Source organism: Rutidosis leptorrhynchoides, chromosome 3 (assembly GCF_046630445.1).
Source record: "Rutidosis leptorrhynchoides isolate AG116_Rl617_1_P2 chromosome 3, CSIRO_AGI_Rlap_v1, whole genome shotgun sequence".
NCBI lineage: Eukaryota > Viridiplantae > Streptophyta > Magnoliopsida > Asterales > Asteraceae > Rutidosis > Rutidosis leptorrhynchoides.
The window spans coordinates 650733926-650756414 of record NC_092335.1 but is presented as its reverse complement, the minus strand read 5'-3'; the positions used below and the strand labels follow the sequence as shown (position 1 = coordinate 650756414).

General features: G+C 33.5%; 2 protein-coding genes and 1 long non-coding RNA gene across 3 annotated transcripts; all 3 read left to right on the top strand.

Moving 5' to 3' along the window:
• The first annotated feature begins 461 nt into the window (after positions 1–461).
• Positions 462–4004, top strand: LOC139902481 (probable disease resistance protein At4g27220). Its single transcript, XM_071885103.1, has 3 exons — positions 462–3332; positions 3415–3468; positions 3751–4004. Exons 1-2 carry the CDS (start codon positions 462–464, stop codon positions 3439–3441), a joined length of 2898 nt encoding a protein of 965 aa, XP_071741204.1. The 3' UTR covers positions 3442–3468; positions 3751–4004.
• Positions 4005–10571: 6567 nt separating this feature from the next.
• LOC139899181 (uncharacterized) lies at positions 10572–12748 on the top strand. Its single transcript, XR_011777355.1, has 4 exons — positions 10572–10965; positions 11384–11443; positions 12165–12334; positions 12548–12748. It is a non-coding gene; the product is annotated as an uncharacterized lncRNA (long non-coding RNA).
• An 8191-nt stretch (positions 12749–20939) lies between these two features.
• Positions 20940–22115, top strand: LOC139902480 (U4/U6 small nuclear ribonucleoprotein Prp31 homolog). The gene has a single exon (XM_071885102.1). The coding sequence runs from the start codon at positions 20940–20942 to the stop codon at positions 22113–22115; it is 1176 nt and encodes a 391-aa protein (XP_071741203.1).
• The last annotated feature ends 374 nt before the right edge of the window (positions 22116–22489 follow it).

The following is a 22489-nucleotide window of genomic DNA, read 5'->3' as shown; positions in this document are numbered from 1 at the left end:
TTTGGTTAGAGTTTTCTAGTTTCGGTTATGGGCCTAGCAAGTTTGCTCTTCGCGAGGCATTTCGTTTTTGGATTGGTTGTATTCGGTTTAAAGGTTCCTTCATTTATTGATGAAGGCTTCCTAATTTTAATAGTAATAATTAAAAATATATATATATATATATATATATATATATATATATATATATATATATATATATATATATATATATATATGATCAATCAGAAATAATTACACCAATAATGAATGCATTCCAATTTCACTGTTTTAGTATTTCCTGATTTATGTTTCCATATTATTCTTGTACATCTTGTTCATTTTCATCTATCTTAATTCCCTTCAAACATACAACTCAAACACACCGAGATTGTCACTACCATCTACTGTACAACACAACCATCCATCATTTTCTAAACTTTTAATTCCATCTATAATTAAACACCCACTAGTAGAGAAAAGCTATGGAAATCGCAGCGAAGGTCATCGAAAAAGTTATGGACTTGACGTGTGTTGTTGCCAAGAGGGAGATTGGTTACATGTGGAATTGCGAACAACGTGTTCAAAATTATAGAAATGAAGTTCAAAAGCTCGAAGAGATGAAAGGGAGGATTCAACAAAAAAAACAAATAGCCAAAGATAAAGGAGATACACTCGTGGTTCGTGTGGAAGACTGGGTCAACGATGCTGATACTAGAATTTCAACGGCCCGAGAATTTCTTACAGAAGAAGCTAACGCAAAGAAGACTTGCTTTGGAATAGGTTTGTGTGGTAACTGGAGCACTCTTCATCATTACGGTAAGATGGCAACACAGACGATTGCTCCTCTTACGGAGCTCCAGGTACGTGGCACGACTTATGACAATTGTGAGATTGCGATTGATACTCGTGCACCTCGCCAACTAGATGTCTACCAAAACAAGAATCTTGATGGTATTACTACCCAAAATTCAGCTTTGGGGGATATCATTGCAGCTATTGAAGATGAAAGCGTACAAATTATCGGAATCTATGGTGTAGGAGGTGTAGGAAAAACTACATTGGCCAAGGAAGTTAATTCAAGAGTAAAGAGTATGTTTGCTGATGTTGCATTTACAACTGTCTCTAAAAGTTTTGATGTTGAAAAGATCCTAAAGGATACTGAAATTGCAAGAAAGCGAATTATGAAAGGTGAGAAGATTCTAATCATATTAGATGATGTGTGGGAGGAGGAATTCAATTTAGATAAATTGTGCATTCCGTGTGGTATCCAACTCAAGAACTGCAAAATTTTATTGACATCTAGAAGCAAAAAGGTGTGTGAGAATATGAATGCTCAGAGTGTAATCCGTGTGAAGTCTTTGCCACATGAAGAGGCATGGATTCTTTTCAAAAATGTTGTTGGTGACAGATTGGAGACCGACACCGATTTGGCTTCAGTTGCAAGGGAGGTTGCTAAAGAATGCGGTGGATTGCCACTGGTCATTGACGTGATTGGAAAAACTTTGAAAAACAAAGGTATCAGTTCATGGAAGGCAACTTTAACTCAGTTACAGAAAAATGCTTTGAAAAACAAAGATGTCAATGCAGCAATAGAAACGGTATATGACCGTTTGAAGCTAAGCTATGATTATCTTAAAAATGAAGCGCAATGGTGCTTCTTACAGTGTAGTGTTTTCCCGGAAGACTGTAATATCTTGGTGGAAGACTTGGTACTTTACAGGGTAGGTTTGGAAAAGTCTAAGGAGATTGAAAGCATAGAGGATGTGAGAAGCACTGTTCAAAATGCAGTGAATATCCTCATGTCTTATGGTTTGTTGTTGGATGCAGCTAAGGGGGATGATGATTCAAAATACTACATCAGAATGCATGATGTTTGCCGTGATATGGCATTATTAATTGCAAATGAAGGTAGTACAAATCATTTTCTGGTGATGGCTTGGAAAGGTTTGACTGAATGGTTGCCAAGAAACAACATCCAACAAAGTTACACGGGGATCTCGTTGATGTACAATAGAATAAGTAAGCTTCCTGAAGATAATATTAGCTTCCCAAATCTTGAAGCTGCCTATTTGCAGGGTAATTATTTGGAATCTATTTCTGATGAATTTATTGAAGGAATAAAAAACGGAGTTTTAGATTTGGCTAATAATGAGATCTCATCCCTCCCACAGTCATTAGCTAGGCTCTCACAACTTCGCATGCTCAATCTTGAGGGAAATAATTCTATATGTGAAATTAGTATAATAGGTGAGTTGAAAGGCCTTGAGATTCTAATTCTCAATTCTACTGATATCGAAGAAGTTCCTGAATGTATTGGTCAATTGGTTAACTTAAGGCGGCTTGAAGTTATAGATTGTAAAAAGCTATCTGGTATACCACCAGATGTCATTTCGAAGCTCAGGCGGCTGGAAGAGTTACGCATTCAATTCCCGGTCCATTGCAAAGAAGTTCACGAGTGTCTTGTTGCGGTGAACTGTTTGTCGAAGCTCACATCTTTGGTATTAAAAGTGCCAAGTCTTCGTGACATTCCTGAAGCTTTTAATTTTGATAAACTCAAAGTATTTGCAATTAATATCGGAAGGGATGATAGTTTTGAGTACCCTTGGACTTCAGAACGTCTTCTAGCTTTGAACATGGAGAATCATGTGTTTCCAATCTTACGGATGCAAAAGCTAATTGAGGTAAGTCGTCCTAATAACATAAGTCTAAGTGAAATAGAAAACTTTAATAACGTCATACCGGACCTAGATGAAGAACTTTTCAATAATACAGAACGTATTTGTTTGGATAGCTGTAAGAATGTTACATGTGTAGTGGATACATGTGATTGGGGAGGGAATGCAAATGAAAAGTTTTTAAGGGAAGTTAAAGACTTGACTTTGATAGACCTAGATAAGTTAGAGGTTCTATGGAAATGCCCAGATGAATTTATAAGTCTAACTAACCTAGTCAACCTTCACATTTCTCGTTGTGGTAAGTTAGTAAGACTATTTCCATTGAGTGTCGCGAAAGGTCTTGTCTCACTGAAGGAGGTCTACGTTGGATGTTGTATAAATCTGGAGGAGGTGAGTTGGGGTGAAACTGAAACGGATGAAGTTGTCTTCCCTTGCCTTACCACTATTAGGTTAGTTGGCTTATATGAAGTCAATAGCTTCTACTCGGGCAGTTGTAGTAGCATCAGATATCCATCATTAGTGAAAGTAGAATTAATTGGTTGTCTTAAAATGGAGATGTGGGGACATGGAAGCCATGAAACACCCAAGCTCAAGTTTGTGGAAGATGTACCACTTGATGGACATTATTCCATTAATGATGCCGTTGTCAAAGTCAGTATGGCACAAAAAGCTAATCAGGTAATAAAAATTCTCTAATCACTTAAACATAGTTATTTCGATTTAATTGGCCGATATCTATGGTATGTTCTGTTTTGAACAGGAACTTAAGAACAAGAAGAGAAGATAATTACAGTTTCCAGAGTTAACAAAAAAGGTAAGTTGCCATTTAAATATCATGAATTTTCTGTTTCAATCATACTACTACAGTAGTATTTTTATATTTCGGTATCGGAGATTGCGTAACATAACTAATAGATAATATATTTCGTAATGTTTGAGTGAAAAAAGATACTGCTATGCTGATAACAGTTGACGGGCTAATTACGTATCTTCTCTCAAAACACCCTTTTCTTACTTAGACTATGGTGTCAAGGTTAGATTGTTAAGTTTATTATGTAAAGATTGTAATTAATGGTTTTTTCTTGTTATATTATAGTTACAGGAGTGTGACCAATCGATGATGTCATGGTAACGATCCCATCAAATTTTCTAATGGAACTCTCTCTATGTGGACACTGAATTGGGAGTTGGCACACATTATGCGAATCTTTTTAAATACTCTTGGTGCAAATCTTTGGTTTGCTAGTACTTATAATACAATGTTATATGTATTTTCTTGAGTTTGAACTTCATTTTACTTTGTTTTACATTATTATTTTCAAAACGCCTATCTGTTACTCCGTATTGTACTATATTATGATATATTTGTGTCATTTGTCACTGTTTCACTTACATAAGCCAAATTAGAAATAGTAAAGTATGTATACATAGATGATATCAAGCCTAATTCGTGTTATTGGATTTGTATGTATATGCAATAGTGTATGTATCAACTACTACGTGGTTCCTTTCACTTGCATCATGGACCTGCACCATCTAGCCCAGCTCACTATGACCAAAAGTACTTCCAAACTCTAGGTGGTAATTATGACCCGTTTGTGGATACAAACCAAGTACTTCGAAATTCTAGGTGGTAATTACGACCCATTTGCTTATAATTACGATCGACTTCCGCTTCAATCAATAGTTCACATTTTATACATCGAGCAGTTACGGCTTAAAAATGCCTTATACTATTCTGAGCTTGGTGACACCCGAAATTGCCAGTGCACCAGCAGTCGTGGCGGATCAACCGTGGACCACTTTAAAGAAACCAAGAGAAGACAACATAAAGAATAAATAATTCCAATTCACCGAATCATACGCTTCCTCAAAATCAACTTTGTAAAGTAATAGTATCTTGTTCTTTTTGGGAGGTAATATTCAGAAATTCACAAAGAACAGAGTCTAAGGTAACTGTGAGGACAGAATGAAGTAATTTGTTTAACTTTTTTTTTTTCTTTTTGTATTTATTGTTAATCAGTGAATTTATGGTCCATATATAATTGCATCATGTTTCTTTTCTCCAGGATTGTATATACACTTTTCGCGGCCTTTATCTTGTTAGTAGTTGGTAAAGGTAGCAATTTTGACCCATTTACATACAAATGGACAGTGTTGGTTATTTTTGTAGCAGATCAAATATCTTAAGTTAGAAGGTTTAACTAAAAGAAAGCGGCTCACATAGGTCAAACGGGTCGAAACTCTGAAGTCACGTGAAGTATATTCTGATTCGTAACCTCTCGAGTCACTTTATTAAAAACGTAGCTAAATTATTGTATCAGTATAGTTTTTGTTATCATATGATAAGTTTAAGCACACTGACTATTTATTTTAACGAAATGATGGATAAGTGTTAGTGGCTCGCCATGACCCAAATTGTTGTGACTCTATTTTGACCCGTTACCCAACTGCGTGACGTAATACACACTAATTGCCCTAGAACATTAGAATCTTGAAATTTCAAATCTTATAATGCAAAGAACAGTATAATGTTCTGTTTTACTAACGCAATCTTACGAAACATCAAGATCTATATTTCTTGCCGTGTTTTGCAGAAATGGAGTAATGAATATTAACAAGTTCATTTTAGTAACATCAAGATCTATATTTTGATCATTGTAGTAACATCAAAAGTCACTCTCACGTTGGGCAAAACAGGAACACCACCGTCTTTCTTCATGCAGGATTTCAAATTCATTACTTGTTTATCACTCCTTAGTTGTTCACCATAATCTGTAGGCATTGACCATACTGTTGACCTGTTACAATTCAGATAATAGTTTCTAGCTAGAAAAGTCAAAGTCAAACTATCATCCACCACGTCATCTAAAACAGATCCTTGAGGCCTTTCTTCAACCTGAGGTGACGAGTCAGTACAGTCACACGAGCTCAACCCAAAACTGTACAATGGTGTTGTTCCTGCCCATAATTTACATGGCGAGGTTTGTTTTGAACTATGTTTGTAGTCTTCACCGGTGTTTGGAGACTCGGTTTGTTGTGGAGAGGGTTGGTCAACTTTTTGACTTATCTTTTTCATCAGAGAATGCACGGTTTTGTTTGGGACGATGTAAAACACTTGTCCCGGAACCATAACGGATTCAGGACGAACGACAATATCAGGATTTTTAAAAAAGTCGGGGCGAGTGATTCTGTGTCGAGGATTCTTCTTCATGATTTCAGCAGCTGTTATTGATCTTCGATGATACTCCACGTGCCTACCGGGATGCACCAATTTAAGCACACCTTTTTCTATTGTTGAAACTCCCATTCTTATTTTTATTGTTTTCAAAGTGTAAAGCTTACAAAAATTGAAGGATATCAGTCTTATAGTTATTTGTGTTTCTTGGATGTATTGATTATTGTCAAAAAATCAAAAAAGCAGTACTGGAGTTTAGAAGAAAAGGGTCTATACATAAATGATTCTCTTTGTTGTAAGCATTTTAATTGGATAAAGTTGTATCTTGATAGAAATTGGTTTTAAGTATATTAGAAGTACTTTTTGGTTTCATATAGGCCAGCTGCACTACAACAAATTATTTGATTAAGCACGCTTTTTTATTCACATTTGTCCCAAGCGTGTAAATATATTTAAGAATACTCACACTTATACGAGCTGTATTTGTTTACACATTTGTTATTGTGAAGAACGTATATTCAGTAATTAAATATACTCTTATGAGTGTGAACACAAATGTTCACGGATACGAGTGTGAATAAATGTTATCATGTTTATAAACGTGAAAAATTGTAGCTAAATATTCATGCTTTTGGGCGTGAAGAATAAAAGTCACGTTTTGAGCGGTGAAGAATCAACAGGTGAAAATAAACGTTTCTTCAAAGCGTGACTATATAACAAATCCACAAATATAAATAAATAAATAAATATAAATAAATAAATCGTTTTTATATACATAAATCACAAGCATAAATCCGCCACGTGTCAGCTGTGTATTCATCCTCACAAAATACAATTTTTTCAGAATTTTGAATTAAATAAATCACTAATTTTGTAGATCTGACACGCGTCCGTGTACAAACACGGATTAAATCAAACCACTATTTTCCCTATCTTCAAACCGTTCCTCTCCTAAATATTGAAAACTACCCATCCTTCTCAATCCATCTCTGATTGAGAATTTTTAAACCCTAATTAAACCACGCTTCGCTTGATTTAATCTTCATCTTCAATCCATCTCCGATTCGTTGGTGTTTAACAATCAATCAATAGTCATGCGTCCCAATTGAAATCCTAAATAAACACAGTAGCGTAAAACCTACCTTCAACCAAAATCAAAGTGTTACACCTGATAGGGTATGTCAGATCTCATCATTTTAATCATCGATTCTCATCGTTGATGTTAATTTGATCAAATTTCAGTTCAATATTTTCTGAATTTCTCATCTTCATCGTTGATCTTCAGGTTTGTTTGTTGATGATTTCTTCCTTCCTTCACCATCGTAGACACCTGCTTCAAATGGGTGAACAAAGGAGCTTCAAATGGGTGAATAAAGGTATGTCAATTGATGTCTTTTATCTCTTAGGTTTCGTGCTTTTCAAATTTCGCACATAACGTGTTCGAGGAAATGTCACATAGAATGAAATTATTAATTTATCTTAGATATGTATATGTGGTATGTAATCTTTTTATCAAGTTTAGATTTTTAGGGATACAAATCAATCGAATTTTGATACACATCAGTTGGATGTGAAATAAATTAAAATCAAGTCATCATCGAATCGTCTATGCAGGTATGCGTTCTTAATCTACTTATATATTTTAATTTTAATTTCAAATTATGAGATGTGAATCAATTTGAGGTTGAGACTGAAGAGTGCGGCATGTACCATTTGGTAACTACCGTTTGATGCTTTTATTAATTAGGTAATGGTGTTGTATGCGTTTGAGAATATATTTTTTATCTGAGCTAACTTTCGGTTATTGTCTATAGGTGTAAAACATGGTAGTTATCCTGCTAACCAGTCTTGCTCCAAAGGTACATGGTAGTTAAATTAGTTTAGAATCTTAGATGGTTATTGAGGATAGTGTGTTTCACGAATGCCTATATGTGAAGCATTTGCACTGACGAGGTACGCTATACTCTTTTGTCCTCAATTAATTTCACGATTTCTTCGTCATACACCTTAATAGTATAAGATTTTTTGTGTTTAGTTTGATATTGGGTCCTGTTTTGTATAGGCCAAAATGGGTCGGGTTGACTGAAACATTTGTTGCTCAAAAATTTTGCACTTCTTATAGTATTCTGTGTGATTACAAAAATGATATTCTCTTATAAAAAATTGAATGGTTTAGAAGGTTATATACATAAGAAATACAATGTGAATAATCATCCACCCTTTTCAGCTAACCTTTTTATCTCCGTTTGACTTTATGAATATAATGACCAATATTAACCCATTCGTCAGTTTGTACTTCTGTTATCTATATACCCGCTCGAACGTTTTAGTGTGTTGTCGTCTAGACTAGCAGTATAGATATAGGTCGTGTATGTAAGATTTAATGTTTTTTTCGATTTTTGGTCTATCATTTGAACGGGTTCTAGAGTCACACGGGTGTTGACTTTTGTGGTTTTTGTTTGTTACTATGCTTCACATTAATTTACGTTGAATGCCATTCAAGTTTTGTGGTATCTCATATGTTTGCTAAATTTTGTAATGCAACTGATGTGACTCAATGTTAACATATGTTGCTAATTTCATTATTTTGCATCTTTTGAACTATCTGGTGATGGTAATTTTTAGTTCCATTATAGTATAGGTGTCATATTCTGTCAACATATATGTTGCTACTCTCATCAAGTCAAGATTCATGTTTTTGTTCATGTGTGTTTTTTTGAGGATTTGTAGAAGCTTTGCCTGTAAAAGGCTTTCGTGTTGGTGTTTTTCACTTTTAAATTTAATTATTTGACCTGCATCCATTGCCAACAAAAGATCAGACCCTATTTCATATGCCATTTCATTTTATACGTACCAGTACAAACCACAATGACAACACCACCCCACACAGATCAATCTGAAGTATCAAATGCAGCAAAAGGTAGCGCATCCCAACGTGCAGCCAAATGACTGATGTTTCTCCAGATTTCGAAAAACAAAGCAGCTCATCCAACAAGAAGAAGGATTAGTTCTTTAGAGTTCCGTAACACGACAACAGTTTTTTGACGCTTTAGTGTATACGTTTCATATCAAGGCTGCCACTATTGTTGAATGTAGCAAGTCCGCAACAGTTAAAACACTTTCCTGTATATTTTTAGCTTGTATATGTATATGGTGATATGAGTCTTGACTATATAGGTTAATGTGGGCAGTTTATCTGACTTCTTGCTAATTGCATTGTGTATGTAGCATTTATACTAAAAGTGGTCATTTTGACCCATTAACTTTTGAAGGATGACAATGTGGGTTATGGTTTTTCACAGTATATCACACGAATTAAATACAAAAATTAGTTGAAAGGGAATGGGCTTTGTTCTTAGTCTTCGAATAAATCTCTGGACACATATGTATATAGTTTTTGAGGTAGTTGATCACACTAGCAAAATGGTGTGCTCTGGTTGACAACAATTATTATTTTGTTAATTTTATATTTAGTTATTAATATGGTTTATTCATTTGTGTGACTAATTTGCTTTAAGCTATATCTAATAGATCATATCATTTTTGCTTCTCATTGTTATATTAAAATGTTCCTTTTCTGTTGCAAAGATTATTAGAAAGTGAAGTTGGGCCTTTCACAAAATGAGAGAGTACCATTGGTTGCAACTTGGGCGGGTCGGCAAATAATTTTTTGCTATACACGATTTATCGAATGAAAGTTGCATTCGTGCAAAGAGGTCAATAATAAGTTAGACTCAAAATTTCAAATAGTTTTTTAGGCGTGAATATTTGAGGTTGTAAGGGCAAGTCGGGTCAGTTGGGTAAACGGGACAAAACATGTTTGAGCCGACTCATCTACAATCGTTGCCTATTTTTGACTCTATTTATAATTCGTAAAAAGAACTACAACCATAAAGTTACCTTGTAGTTACTTTTTTGTGTATCTATCTTTTAGTGACCAAGCTTTGGTTGTTTGTGTTTTTGGTGTTATTTGATTATGAGTGCTTAGTAATAATAAATCCACTTACATGTACAATTTGTAAAATTTAATCTTCACTTATATTTATATTATGTATGTAGGTAATAAAAAGTTAGTTGAATGTGAATATTCACTCAACTAATTATGGGTAAACAAAACCAACATATTAGATACTTTTTTTTTTATCAAAGGATCTGACCGAAAACATTCAATTTCTTAGAAGTGTTGTTGTTACACAACAAATTGGGCATTCAGGCTTTTGGTCTTATTCTGATCAAATAATGGCTTAAAAGCTTTGATGGATTTTGTTATAAGGACGAATATGGGCTACAATGATCAACCTACTGTGACTTAACATTACCTATATTAGTTTGTTAACTGTAAATTTACTTCTTTCAATGAACTTTTTTATATTATGTGAGTTATGGATTCAAACGTTTCAAACAACAAAATCGACTCAAGGCAAGCACAAAATGTTTATTGCGCTACCAATACAAGGAACACGCTTTTTATCTATTGCATGTTTACATGAATCAGTAACGTAAACTTGTGCTATGAAGAACTGTGCGAAAACATATTTTGATATTTGAACCTTTTATTTATATTTATTCTTTGACTTTTACAAATTAAACGCACACCAATTATTAGGAAAATGCCCGAAAAATATTATATAATGTTTTCGGATGAGTACCCGTCCAACGGACGGGCTCATAAATCTAGTAAATATATAAATACTACATACTCCGTTACGATATTAGTTCAACAGAGGCTTCCCATTCTATTCGATCCTTTTTTGCAAATGAAGTCCTAATTCAACAAATTTTACCAACGAAACCCTAATTTGTTGAATTCTAAATACAGGATCGAGGTAATTCAGTCCCCAAATCGACGACATTCATCAATCCATCCTTAATTCGAAATATTCGACAAATTAAACCCTAAATCGATTACAATATATCTCCACGTACGCCGTTCAAGACCTAATCTGGCGATTACTATTAATCAAACTCCAATGCAACGATGCTTGTGATTCGAGCCCTAGTTAGACAAGCTCGCGATCGAAACTACAGCTTATCAAATACTAATGGTTCTTCAATGTTATTCTTCTTACAGGTTGAAGAATTACTATCGATATCTGATACTACTAAAACTCCAATTCATCAACTTTCTTACAGGTATTCGTGTGTTCAATTATGTGGTAATTTCTATTCAAGTCATCATTAGTTCATAACTATTCGAATGATGATCGGTGAATCATTAGATCGTATGTTTGTTGATATGATGAATTATTTGAATTAGCAATTTGATCAACTTTAACTGATAATTATATAACTCTTGTATACGATGACATGTGTCGATGCTTCATTACATGTAACTATAAAGGATGCATGATTAAATGATCTCCAAGATGTATGTATAGATATATGTCTATTTAACTCTATTTTGCAGTGTGATTGTGTTGCATGGTACTGTAATAATTATGTTTTGCTCCTCCGGGGCACTGATTAATAAAGGTTTCTTTCGTTTAGTTATGTACTTTAGTTTTGAGTTATAGCTTTTCTTTGTATTCTTTTTATGGTTTTGCGATTGAAGCTGGTGATCAAAGGAAATCAGGACAGGTCCTCATCTTAGACTGATGGTTGATGATATCAGGTAAAGTTTTTATTATATACATTTCTTAAGATTCAATATGAAATTCGCACTAATATTTCATCTTGGTAGAAGTAGAAAGACTATGGGGTTGCCTGATTATGAACTATATTGCAATGCATTTCTATGGTATTCTGTCAACTCTGTGATTATATAGTGCAAGCTCAACATTTCAAAAGAAACAATGTACCCAAATGGAGAACTTAAAGTGTTTAAGATTGTAGAATCTGAAAATTGGTGTAGAACTTATATTGTTTTAGTAATGTCTTGCATGTTGAACTTTAGTTAAACATTCATCATCTGATGGTGTTTAAGTAGGTAAATTTGTTAAAATGTATCTTCAATGGGTTGAAGTGGTCAAATGGGTCGAAAGCTGCCTAAACTATATCTTTTATGCTAACAACATCCAAAAGTCTGAACACAAGTTACATATTATTTATTTAAATCATTTATTGCCTACAAGTACTAAACTATTAGTGTCTGGAGCTATTCATATATGAACTGATATGTTTCGACCCATATAATAAGGGCCTGCGTTTTACTCAAATTCGTCGACTCATTACTGAAACCTTTCTCTTATGAACTTCTAGTTAATATATTTTTTGATGCTACAGGTTGATATGGTGATAGATAGTTCGAATACATTTTTGTTAAAATATACTTCATTAACATTGGCTTTACTTTTGTAGTTTCAAACTCTTATGTAGACATATTTGGTTTTCAGGCTATTATATTTGAAAGAACTGATCCCACACAAGTACAAATGGGTTTACCCAAAAGCTGAGCTCAACACCAACCTATTTGGACAATCTAAAGCTCGGATTAGAGTTGATGTTCTAGGGCTCTCAACTTTGCTCTTACAAAGCTAAAGCTGAGTTCAAAATCAACCTTATGGTGAGTACTTTGGCCAAATGTATGTCATTTATGTATTGGTTTGTGCTGAATTGATATGCTTAATCATTCTTTATTATTACCAGATCTATAGAATTTGGTATTGGTCTCATTGTTGAACATATAAGTGAGGTTACTGTTTAATAGTATTGTTCTTAAAGTTAGATTATATTATAATTATAATTATAATGATTTTTGGTTTGTTTATTGTTTCAGAAACCATGATATTCAGCAGAGTGGACCCAGGAACTTTCAGATTTTTAAAATAGGAATACATGAGGCTCAAACAATCACTACAACAAAAATGTAGTTTCGGCACGCTTTTTTCTTCACGTTTGCATCAAATGTGTACTTAATTTTTATATATTTCCACACCCATAAATGTTGTAAAATTTTCTACGGTTTTAAATATGTACTAACAAATCTTTCACATGTATAGGTGTGCGTAAATATGAATACAACTAAAAACGTGAGTAAAATTAAAGTAAATTACACATACAAAAATGTGAAAAAAATGGAAGTAAAATACACGTTAAAAAGCGTATGGAAAAGAAATACATGTTTCAAAGCGTGAACAAAAAACAAGGAAAATTACACGCCTAAATTTGTGATGAAAATTATAAAGAACTGCACATTTACAAGTGTGAAGAAAATTTTAGAGAAACAATAATTCCAAATACACACATATCCTACAAATAATGATACCAAAGTATCCTTATCCTTGGTCCCCTCCCCCTGTACAGTTACTAATACGCACATAAACCAAATGCCCTAATTTAATTTAAATCACAATCACAATAATAAATCGAGTTCTGCTCCAGACCAGGCTCCTAAACCCTAAACGAAATCGCTAAATTAGGTTGTAAGTTCTATTCGATTTGAATAAGATATCGCCGATGAATTCGTATAAGATACCGCCGACGAATTCGTTCATGATGGATATGAAGTTGATAGCGCTCATCAAATTGTTCATCAATTCAAGTGTTCCTTTCAAAATAAAAGCTGATACGAACAGGTAGACTCATCATGTCGTTCTTCGGATCTGTTATATGTTCGATTATGTTTCATCCGTTCAAATAACTTATTTAGTTAGGGTTTCGATTAAACTGATGTTGTTAGTAACTTGTATATTTGAGTAATTGGTGCATTTCTTTCAATTATGTTGAATTTTAATTAGGTTTTCAAAGTAATTTTTTCTTAATTTGTACGTGGAATTTTAATTGATGTCTCAAATAGGATCATGTGTTATTTGCTTTCTCATATTATGCCGCAAACAGGTTTCAAAGCTATCAGTTTGATTGTTAGGGAATTAATTGCTATTGTATTTTTAAAGTTCAAAGCTAACACTCTATTGATGTTGTAATGATTCAGAAACTTTGAGCAATGTGTATGAATTGAACTGTAAATCATTCTCTCGATTAAAATTTTACTATGTGTATATGTATCTAGATGATTTGTGTAAGGATTATGGAATCAAAGAGAACTAAATGGATTTGACCAGAAGGATCATCAAATTGTGTAGTATGCTTGTTTGCGTTATGTTGGTGTCTTTCTGCTTTTATGTCAGAATTAGTATTAGTGTGACTTCATTCAATGTGATACAAATGATGCAGGTCATGTGGTAAATGTTGTCATGGTTATGTTGCTGAGATTTTCACTTTCATACAAGTCTCTCCTGATGAAGTAGCAATCCAACCACAAGGGTTCCTCTTTGCTATATGCTTAACTGATGGCCATTCATTTGAACATGAATCTCACCCTACAACTTATCTTTTCCTTTGTATTTCGATTTCTATATTGGCGATGATGCTTTTCTTCATATGTCCATGAAGTAGAATTACAATTTATAGATGTGATTTCTAAATTTGTCTCACTTTTAGGTGCAAATGGTCTTGCGGATGCAAGGGATTTCTCGTACACACAACTTCATTTGAGCATGAATCTCGCCTAGGTTACACAATGGTGGCGAACTTAGTCATTTTGATTATGTTAAAGATAGTCTCTTACAGGTCTTAACAATATTTTCATGCTACTAACATTGAATTGAAAGCGATGCAGGAATTGTAAATTCTAAGGTTAAGGATTTCTATGCAGCCATTAAGGTTACCAGGTCTTAAAGATAGTCTCGTACCAGGTCTTAAAGATAGTCTCGTACCAGGTCTTAAAGATAGTCTCGTACCAGGTCTTAAAAGTTTCTTGAGGCATGGGGTCATCTAGCTCAGGTATTCATAAGATGCCGAATCACTTTATTCTCTTTTACACAGGCACAAATGTTCGAAGCCTGGAACCATCTCGTGGCTTTTTATGGGTTATAATAGCAACAGATTCTGAAGTGTGAATGTTTATTTCTTTTTTATTTATTTTTTTATTTTTTTTAGTTTTATCAAGACTTGGCAAATTCAACAAAGGCTTTGGAGTGCGTTAAGGAGGTTTTGAAAATTGATGCAAGGTAAAGATTCAGCACACGTTATATTTATGGCAATATAAACCTTTGATACCGGATTTTGCTCGTATAGGTCTGCTAAGGAATATCACTTGCGTGGGTTACTACTCCATGCTAAGTTCACTTTTATTGCGCACAAACACAATCTACTTAGTCATTTTCGCTCAACAATTGTAAGTTTTTGATTCCATATTTGACTCTGTTTATCCATAGTTGTTGAACCCTGCAGGTGGCTTAATGAGCAGGTTATTGGGTTTCGGTTGAATTGGTTCATTTTAGTAGGGGCTTAAACAGGCGGAGTCAGGTTTGCTTTACCTATAGAATTTTCCTTTTAGTCATTTTATTATTATTATTTCCTGGAATTCATAATTTATTTATAAGATGATTAAAAAACAATTGTATTACAACAATAAGTACCAACCACTTTTTCGTCTTTAGGAAAAAAATGATCTAGTAGAGAATATTTTGCTTGTTAATATTATATTGATTTTGTTTCTCACTTTTTGTTGAGGTTGAATCGAAAGTTCAACTAGATATTATGTTACTAAATGCTAATCAAGTATTTTTGCAGTATTGGAACCTTACTGTGTGATTCTGAAGCTGAAAATTTGAAGGACTTTTGGATACCTGATAACATACTGTTACATGGATCAGAAGTCGAAAAACTGTTGCATGTTCTTGCTTCTCAGGTGATAGTATTTTTTAATATATTGGACGTTGTTTAAATTAATTTGGTATAAATGAGAAGTATAACATTGTTTATGCTGATTTGCAGGGAAAGAATAACCCTGACACTGATCTTGAATCTGTGAAGATGTTTATGGGTCAAGTAAGAGATGCAAAAGAGATGAAAGTTAATAGGTAAAATGCATTTTTTACGTTTTATAAGGAACGCAAAACCATTTCCAACCTGTTTGTTTTTGTTGCAGAAAATACGCGATGGAGTAGGGCGTTTGTGACCGGTGTTCGTTTTAGAATTTTTTGTGACAAGTAGTAGTTTTAGACTTCTTGAGTGTATTTGAATATTTGATGTAATTGTACAAAATATAATGATATATGGATGTATAAATCACAAGAAACAGCCTGAAATGTTGAGAAATGTTGAGGCAGATGTAACTTGTGTTACTTGACTTCTATCTCTTTTTTGTGCTATACTGCTATTTAAGTGTGTGTGTGTGTGTGTGTGTGTGTGTGTGTGTATATATAATCCTCACATTTAGAGGTGTGAAGAAGCGTTGCAATCCTCAATAAATTGCTCACGCTTAAAAGACTGAGGAATTACCTCACATTTTTGGGTGTGATGAATCTACTTCAGATTCTCACGCTCTAAAGCATGAAGAATTACTCCCAAACCTCACATTTAAGAGTGAGTGAAATTAGTCTATATAGTCACGCTTATGATTATTGATAATTTTACTACGCCTGTTTTCTACACACTCCATTTAAGTGTGAACTTAATGAATCCAAACTCTTTAAAGTGTGTACAATTGTCAAAATAAACGTGTCTATTTGAAGTATTTGTTGTAGTGAATTCATGTAATATAAAATCTGAATATATCTATAGCAACAAAATATGTAAAGTGATGAGACATATTACGTGAACTTGAATTCACATCTCTTTTCTTATGTTGAATGACGTACTTTTGTATTTTTCATGTGATATATATATATATATATATATATATATATATATATATATATATATATATATATATATATATATATATATATATATATATATATATATATATATATATATATATATAGGGGCGGACCTATATAGTGTTCAGTGGTGGCACGGGACACCACTGAAATACGCAATTTAGTGGAAATTTTTTGGGTATTTAACTAGTGACACCACTGGATAGTGTACATTTTTTTGGGTGACACCATTGAAATAAGACATCTAGTAGAAATTTTTTTAGGGTTTTAACCGGTGACACCAGTGACTACCCATCCTAGATCCGCCACTGTATATATATATATATATATATATATATATATATATATATATATATATATATATATATATATATATATATATATATTAGGATCAAGAGGGAAGTAACCAATCGGGGGGGAGCGGGGGAAGCAAAACTTTTTTTTTTTCGTTTTTTGAAAAAACTTTGTTCACGAACATTATAGATTGGATGAAAATATGAACATTTAATAAAGACACTTTGTGATAAATGCTTTTATTTTGGCGGAAAAACGCTCGAAGAAGTAAAATATAACAATTATCGTGTTTTTCGAGCGTATGTTGAAGTTTTAGATATTAGGGTTTATAGGGTTTAGATATTAGGGTTTAGAAATTTAGGGTTTAGGGTTTAGATTGAGTTTTTAACACGAACGGTATTTTTTTTTTTTTGGTAACCGAGGAACCACTACTACGAATAGGCACATTGGCCTCCGCGCAGCGCGTAAACCTTGGGGCAGCAGGCAACCCAGATATCACCCGTGCCAGGAAAAGCACCCTCTTGTCAGGGGCCACTATTAAGTTCGTTTGCCTATGGCAGGATTCGAACCCGTGACCTCCCGCTTCACAGGGAGCCCTAGTGGCCATCCAAGCTAAGCCTGGATGGTTACACGAACGGTTTAGAGTTTAGGGTTTAGGGTTTGGGATTTTGGATTTAGGGATTTTGGGTTTAGGGACTAAACCCAAAACACCAAACCCTAAACTCTAAACCCTAAACTCTAAATCGGGCTAAATTTTACTTCACAAAACATGAAGAAAAAAACATTAACATTCTTCACGATTAATATTATCTTGAATGTTATTTTTGTCGATCGTTTTTCCGCCTAAATAATAACATTCATCACGAAGTGTCTTTTCTAAATGTTCATATTTTCGTGTGATCTTGATGTCTGAAAAAAATTTCAAAAAATAAAATAAAAAATTTGCTTCCCCCCGTTTCCCCCCGATTGGTTACTTCCCCATTGATCCTGCCCCTATATATATATATATATATATATATATATATATATATATATATATATATATATATATATATATATATATATATATATATATATATATATATATATATATATGGTAAGAATCCAGCGCTAAGTGGTACTTGGTGGGATAAGGGGATAAGTGATTTTGTGATTTTTATATCTTTAATTTTACAGCTCTGATTTAAAAGAAAAAATTGCTGATATCTATTTTCAGTGTGCAGATTCAGAAAAAAAATAATTTTTTTTAACTGGAGCGTTAAGATGCATCTGATGCATGTTATCCGCTATTGATGCATGTTAACTGCCTTTCATGCCGCAGATGCATCTTAACAAAAAACAAAGAAAAAATTTGATTAAAAAAACACAGTGTTTAGGGTTTAGTAATTAGGGTTTAGAAATTAGGGTTTAGAAATTAGGGTTTTAGAACGAGTTTTTAAACGAACGGTTTAGAGTTTAGGGTTTAGGGTTGAGGGTTTACGGAGTATACCCGAAAACCCGAAACCCTAACCCCTAAACCCTAAACTCTAAATCGGGCTAAATCCTAAAAAAAAATTCAAAAAAACCTCAAAAAACATTAACATGCATCATATGCATTTTAAGCTCATGTTGAAAAAAAAAAATTATGAATCTACACAATGTCAGTAGATCACAATTTTTTTTTTTTTTAAATTAGAGCTCTAATGTAAAAGATATAAAAATATATATATATATATATATATATATATATATATATATATATATATATATATATATATATATATATATATATATATATATATATATATATATATATTATATATGAGTATAAAATTAAAATACATACATCAAAATGCTCACGCTTTATGTATGAAGTAAAAATTTCACATTTGAAAGAGTGAGTAATTTGTTTAAATTACTCGCATTCAAAAGCGTGAAGCAAAAAATTCTACATTTATAGGTGTGACTAATTTTTTTTATATTCCTCACATTTTAAAATGTAAATATCTACCTCATGTCCCCACACTCAAAATTGTGAGGATTGTTCAAGTACGTATGCACATAAAATCGTGAAGAACCATGTGAATTTTGTTACGCCTCAATTCCTTACACTCCTACCAAGCGTGAACTATATTTCTCTACACGCTTTTATATGTTCAGATATGTAATAAAATGTTTGTACATTTGACCATTTTGCTGTAGTGCTGGTAACTATAACTGTTGTCTTTTTTGGTCATTCTAAATTCAAACAATGACATAGATTCTTTTAAGGACAATGCTAAACGTAGTCATTAGGACTACGTTTAAGATTACCATAATTATGTTTGTAAACTCTCTTTTATTAATTACAAAGTATAATTATTCCTTTTTTAATATCGACTTTCCTTTTATAATTTTGGCAATAATATTATTCATGACAGGTCTGAGTTATAAAGAGGGAATTATATTATTTATGATATGTTTAAACGTAGCCCTTAGGGCTACGTTTTATACCTAATTTTTTCACTAATTATATTAGATATGATATCTTAGGCTGGTTGTCGAATTAACCTATGGCTTTTTTCTCTTGTTTTCTTCATTAATTTCGTAAGGCAAGTCGTATACGTGTGAGCGTGTCAGCAGAGTACTTGCCAGGACGCAAGTAAAAACAAAGTCTGTAGCCTATCTGAATGTGAATGTAGAACAAAGTGTTATTTTCACTATATTTTTTTGTGATTTTTGTCGCACTCATGTTTGTTAGAACGTAATGTACTTGAAGTTGACCAAGTATTCATGATACAATAAACAAGTTGATGATCCTTGTTTTATAGATCATATAAATAACCAAATGAATATGACAAGAAAAATAGAAACAAAAGAACAAATGGCTGATAGGAAACAAAATAGCAGCAGCAGATTGATTGTATATAACAGTGAGTGATTGAATAATAATGAAGAACAATGGAATGATAAAGATATTATATTCAATTATTTACAAAATCAGTTGAGGATAAGCTTCTTGCCCCTAAGTCTAACCGACTACAAAACGCACACCTAAATCATGACTCTCTCTGTCACAGCGACTATATATTACGGAGTATTCCCTCACAAGCCAAATAACTAACTAATTGATCTGAGCCTGATTCCTTCTTGGTAGGCTTTCCATGTAATGGGCTTGGGCTAATCCTTCTTGGGCTAGATGAAGAGGTTAACTGGTTGCTCTACATAGAAACACATCTTAATTAATTAGTATTTAGTATATTAATTAATTCATGTATGTATTTTTACAAATTATAATTGGATTATAATTTAATCAAATTAGATGGGTTTGTTTTAGAATTCAAAGATGGTTACCTAATCAGTCTTTAGTATGCTCTTTATGTGGAAAGGTTCAGGACTCAATCAAACATCTCTTTTTTCAGTGTGAATTCAGTAGTGATATTTGGAAGAATATGAAGCAGAAGATTATTTTTAGAGGGCTTCCTAATCGATTTGAGGACATTGTTAACATGCTGGCAAGGTATCCATTTACTAACATATGGAATATCATTAATAGAACTGTTTTAGCTTCGTGTGTGTACTTCATTTGGAATGAAAGGAATGCTAGAATTTTTAAAAACAAGAAAAGGTCTGCAGATGTTCTTTATGGAGTTATTCAAGATCACATTAAGCTAAAGATTATGACTTTAAAGGTTAAAAAGTCGATTGCAGTGTTAAAGGTTGCTTGCTTGTGGAATTTAAAGTGGACAGATCAAGGTTTTAGATTGTAATAGCTTGTTTTTGGCTGTATTGGTGTATTGTTCTGTTTGGGTCTTTTTGTTGTTTTGGGCTTTTGCCTTTTGTTGTGGGCCGTTTGGGTATGTCCAGGCCTTGTTCATGTTAATGAAATAAAATATTTGTTTGCCGGAAAAAAAAAAAATATATATATATATAATTGCTTCATGGACATCATAAGGAATTCAGTTGTAATTAAATTGTATTCAATTATATCTTTTCTTTTAGAAACGCCTATAACCCACCGACTTTGGACTCGGTTAACATAATACTCCGTACTCGTATATATGTTTGCCTAATTCTTGTTTTGTGATACGCGCAAAAAAATTAAAAACCCTAACTTTCTTTTTTCCTCCCGCATACGGAAACAAACGTAAACCAACGAATTTGGATTTTTCTTTCGACAAAGAATAGAATACATATATTATTTTGGTTTACTTCTTCTATAATTATACCCTTCGAATTCGGCTATAGTATATGGCAAATCTAGAAGATTCGTTTCTAGCAGATCTTGAGGATCTTTCCGACAATGATAAAGAAAACTTGGACCCCATGGAAGATGATGATGTTAGTGGAGATTTGGCTGATATAAAATCTATCAATTACGATGATCTCGATAGTGTCTCAAAGCTACAAAAAACACAGAGATATATCGATATCATGAATAAAATTGAGAATGCTCTTAATAAGGGGTCAGACGATACAGAGTACCAGCTGGTTGCAGAATGTAATGAATTGTCGGTTGACATAGAAAACGAGATTGTTAATATCCATAATTTCATTCTTGATAAGTACCGCCTCAAGTTTCCTGAGCTTGAGCCTATTGTGCGCTGTCCAATTGATTATGCACGTGTGGTGAAGAAGATTGGTAATGAAGTCGACTTAACCCTTGTAGATCTCGAAGGGCTGTTACCCTCGGCTACTATTATGGTTATGTCTGTTATTGCATCAACTACCATTGGCAAACCACTTCCTAAACATGTTCTTGAAAAGATAATTGAGGGATGTGATCGAGTTCTTACCCTCGATGAATCAAAGAAGAAGGTTTTAGATTTTTTTGAAAGTAGAATGGTGTACATTGCACCGAATCTTTCTGCCATTGTTGGGAGTTCAGTTGCTGCAAAACTGATTGTGACAGCTGGCGGTTTATCATCTCTAGTAAACGTGTCTCTGTTTCGTGTTGGTTACCTTGAGAAAACAGAGGTTATTCAGACTACGCCTCCTGGTCTAAAGAAGCGTGCCTGCCGGGTTTTGGCGGCAAAATCAACACTTGCAGCACGTGTGGATTTAGAAAGAGGTGATCCATCGGTAAGCACAGGAAGAAAATATCGTGAAGAAATTTGTAACAAGATTAAAAAGTGGCAAGAGCTACCTCTTGCAAAGCAACCCAAACCACTTCCTGATCCTAAATCCGAACCTAAGAAGAAAAGAGGTGGTCGTCGGCTTAGGAAGATGAAGGAGAGATATGGTATGACGGACATGCGTAAACTGATGAACAGAGTGCCGTTTGGATTAATGCCTGAAGATAGCTCATTGGGTGATGGAGTAGGAGTAGGATACGGTATGCTTATTGGAAAGTTGCGTGTATCTGTTGGGGGGAACAAGCTCGCTGCCAAAGTTGATAAAAAGTTCAAACGTAAGATGTATAGTTAACCAAGTGATGAAATCGAATACTTAACAAAGTTATTATTGATGATTTCTCTTTTTGTCAAGGGTCAGGTTACTCATCTAAATTTCTGCATATACTGCCTACATTGTTTGATTAGCTTTTTTTGATACTGCAACTTGAAACAATGTTTTTAAATTTTGAATCTACTTATATTCATTTGAACTCTCAGTTTCTTATTTCTTGCTTATTTTTTTGTTGTTTATTTAGAATTAAATATGGAATAACATGTTGCATCAAACGAAGGGGTGCCATATATGGAGGAGTTTGGTTAAATCTAATATATGATAGTTATTGTGAAGCCTAGCTAGCTAGATAACAAGTACCTTGTTCATCACAATATAGAGGTTAGTTACTGATC

Coding starts and splice junctions, on each gene's coding strand:
- LOC139902481 (XM_071885103.1), top strand. CDS start 462: ATGGAAATCGCAGCGAAGGTCATCGAAAAAGTTATGGACTTGACGTGT. Junction 3,333..3,414: donor TGGCACAAAAAGCTAATCAG/GTAATAAAAATT, acceptor TGTTTTGAACAG/GAACTTAAGAACAAGAAGAG.
- LOC139902480 (XM_071885102.1), top strand. CDS start 20,940: ATGGCAAATCTAGAAGATTCGTTTCTAGCAGATCTTGAGGATCTTTCC.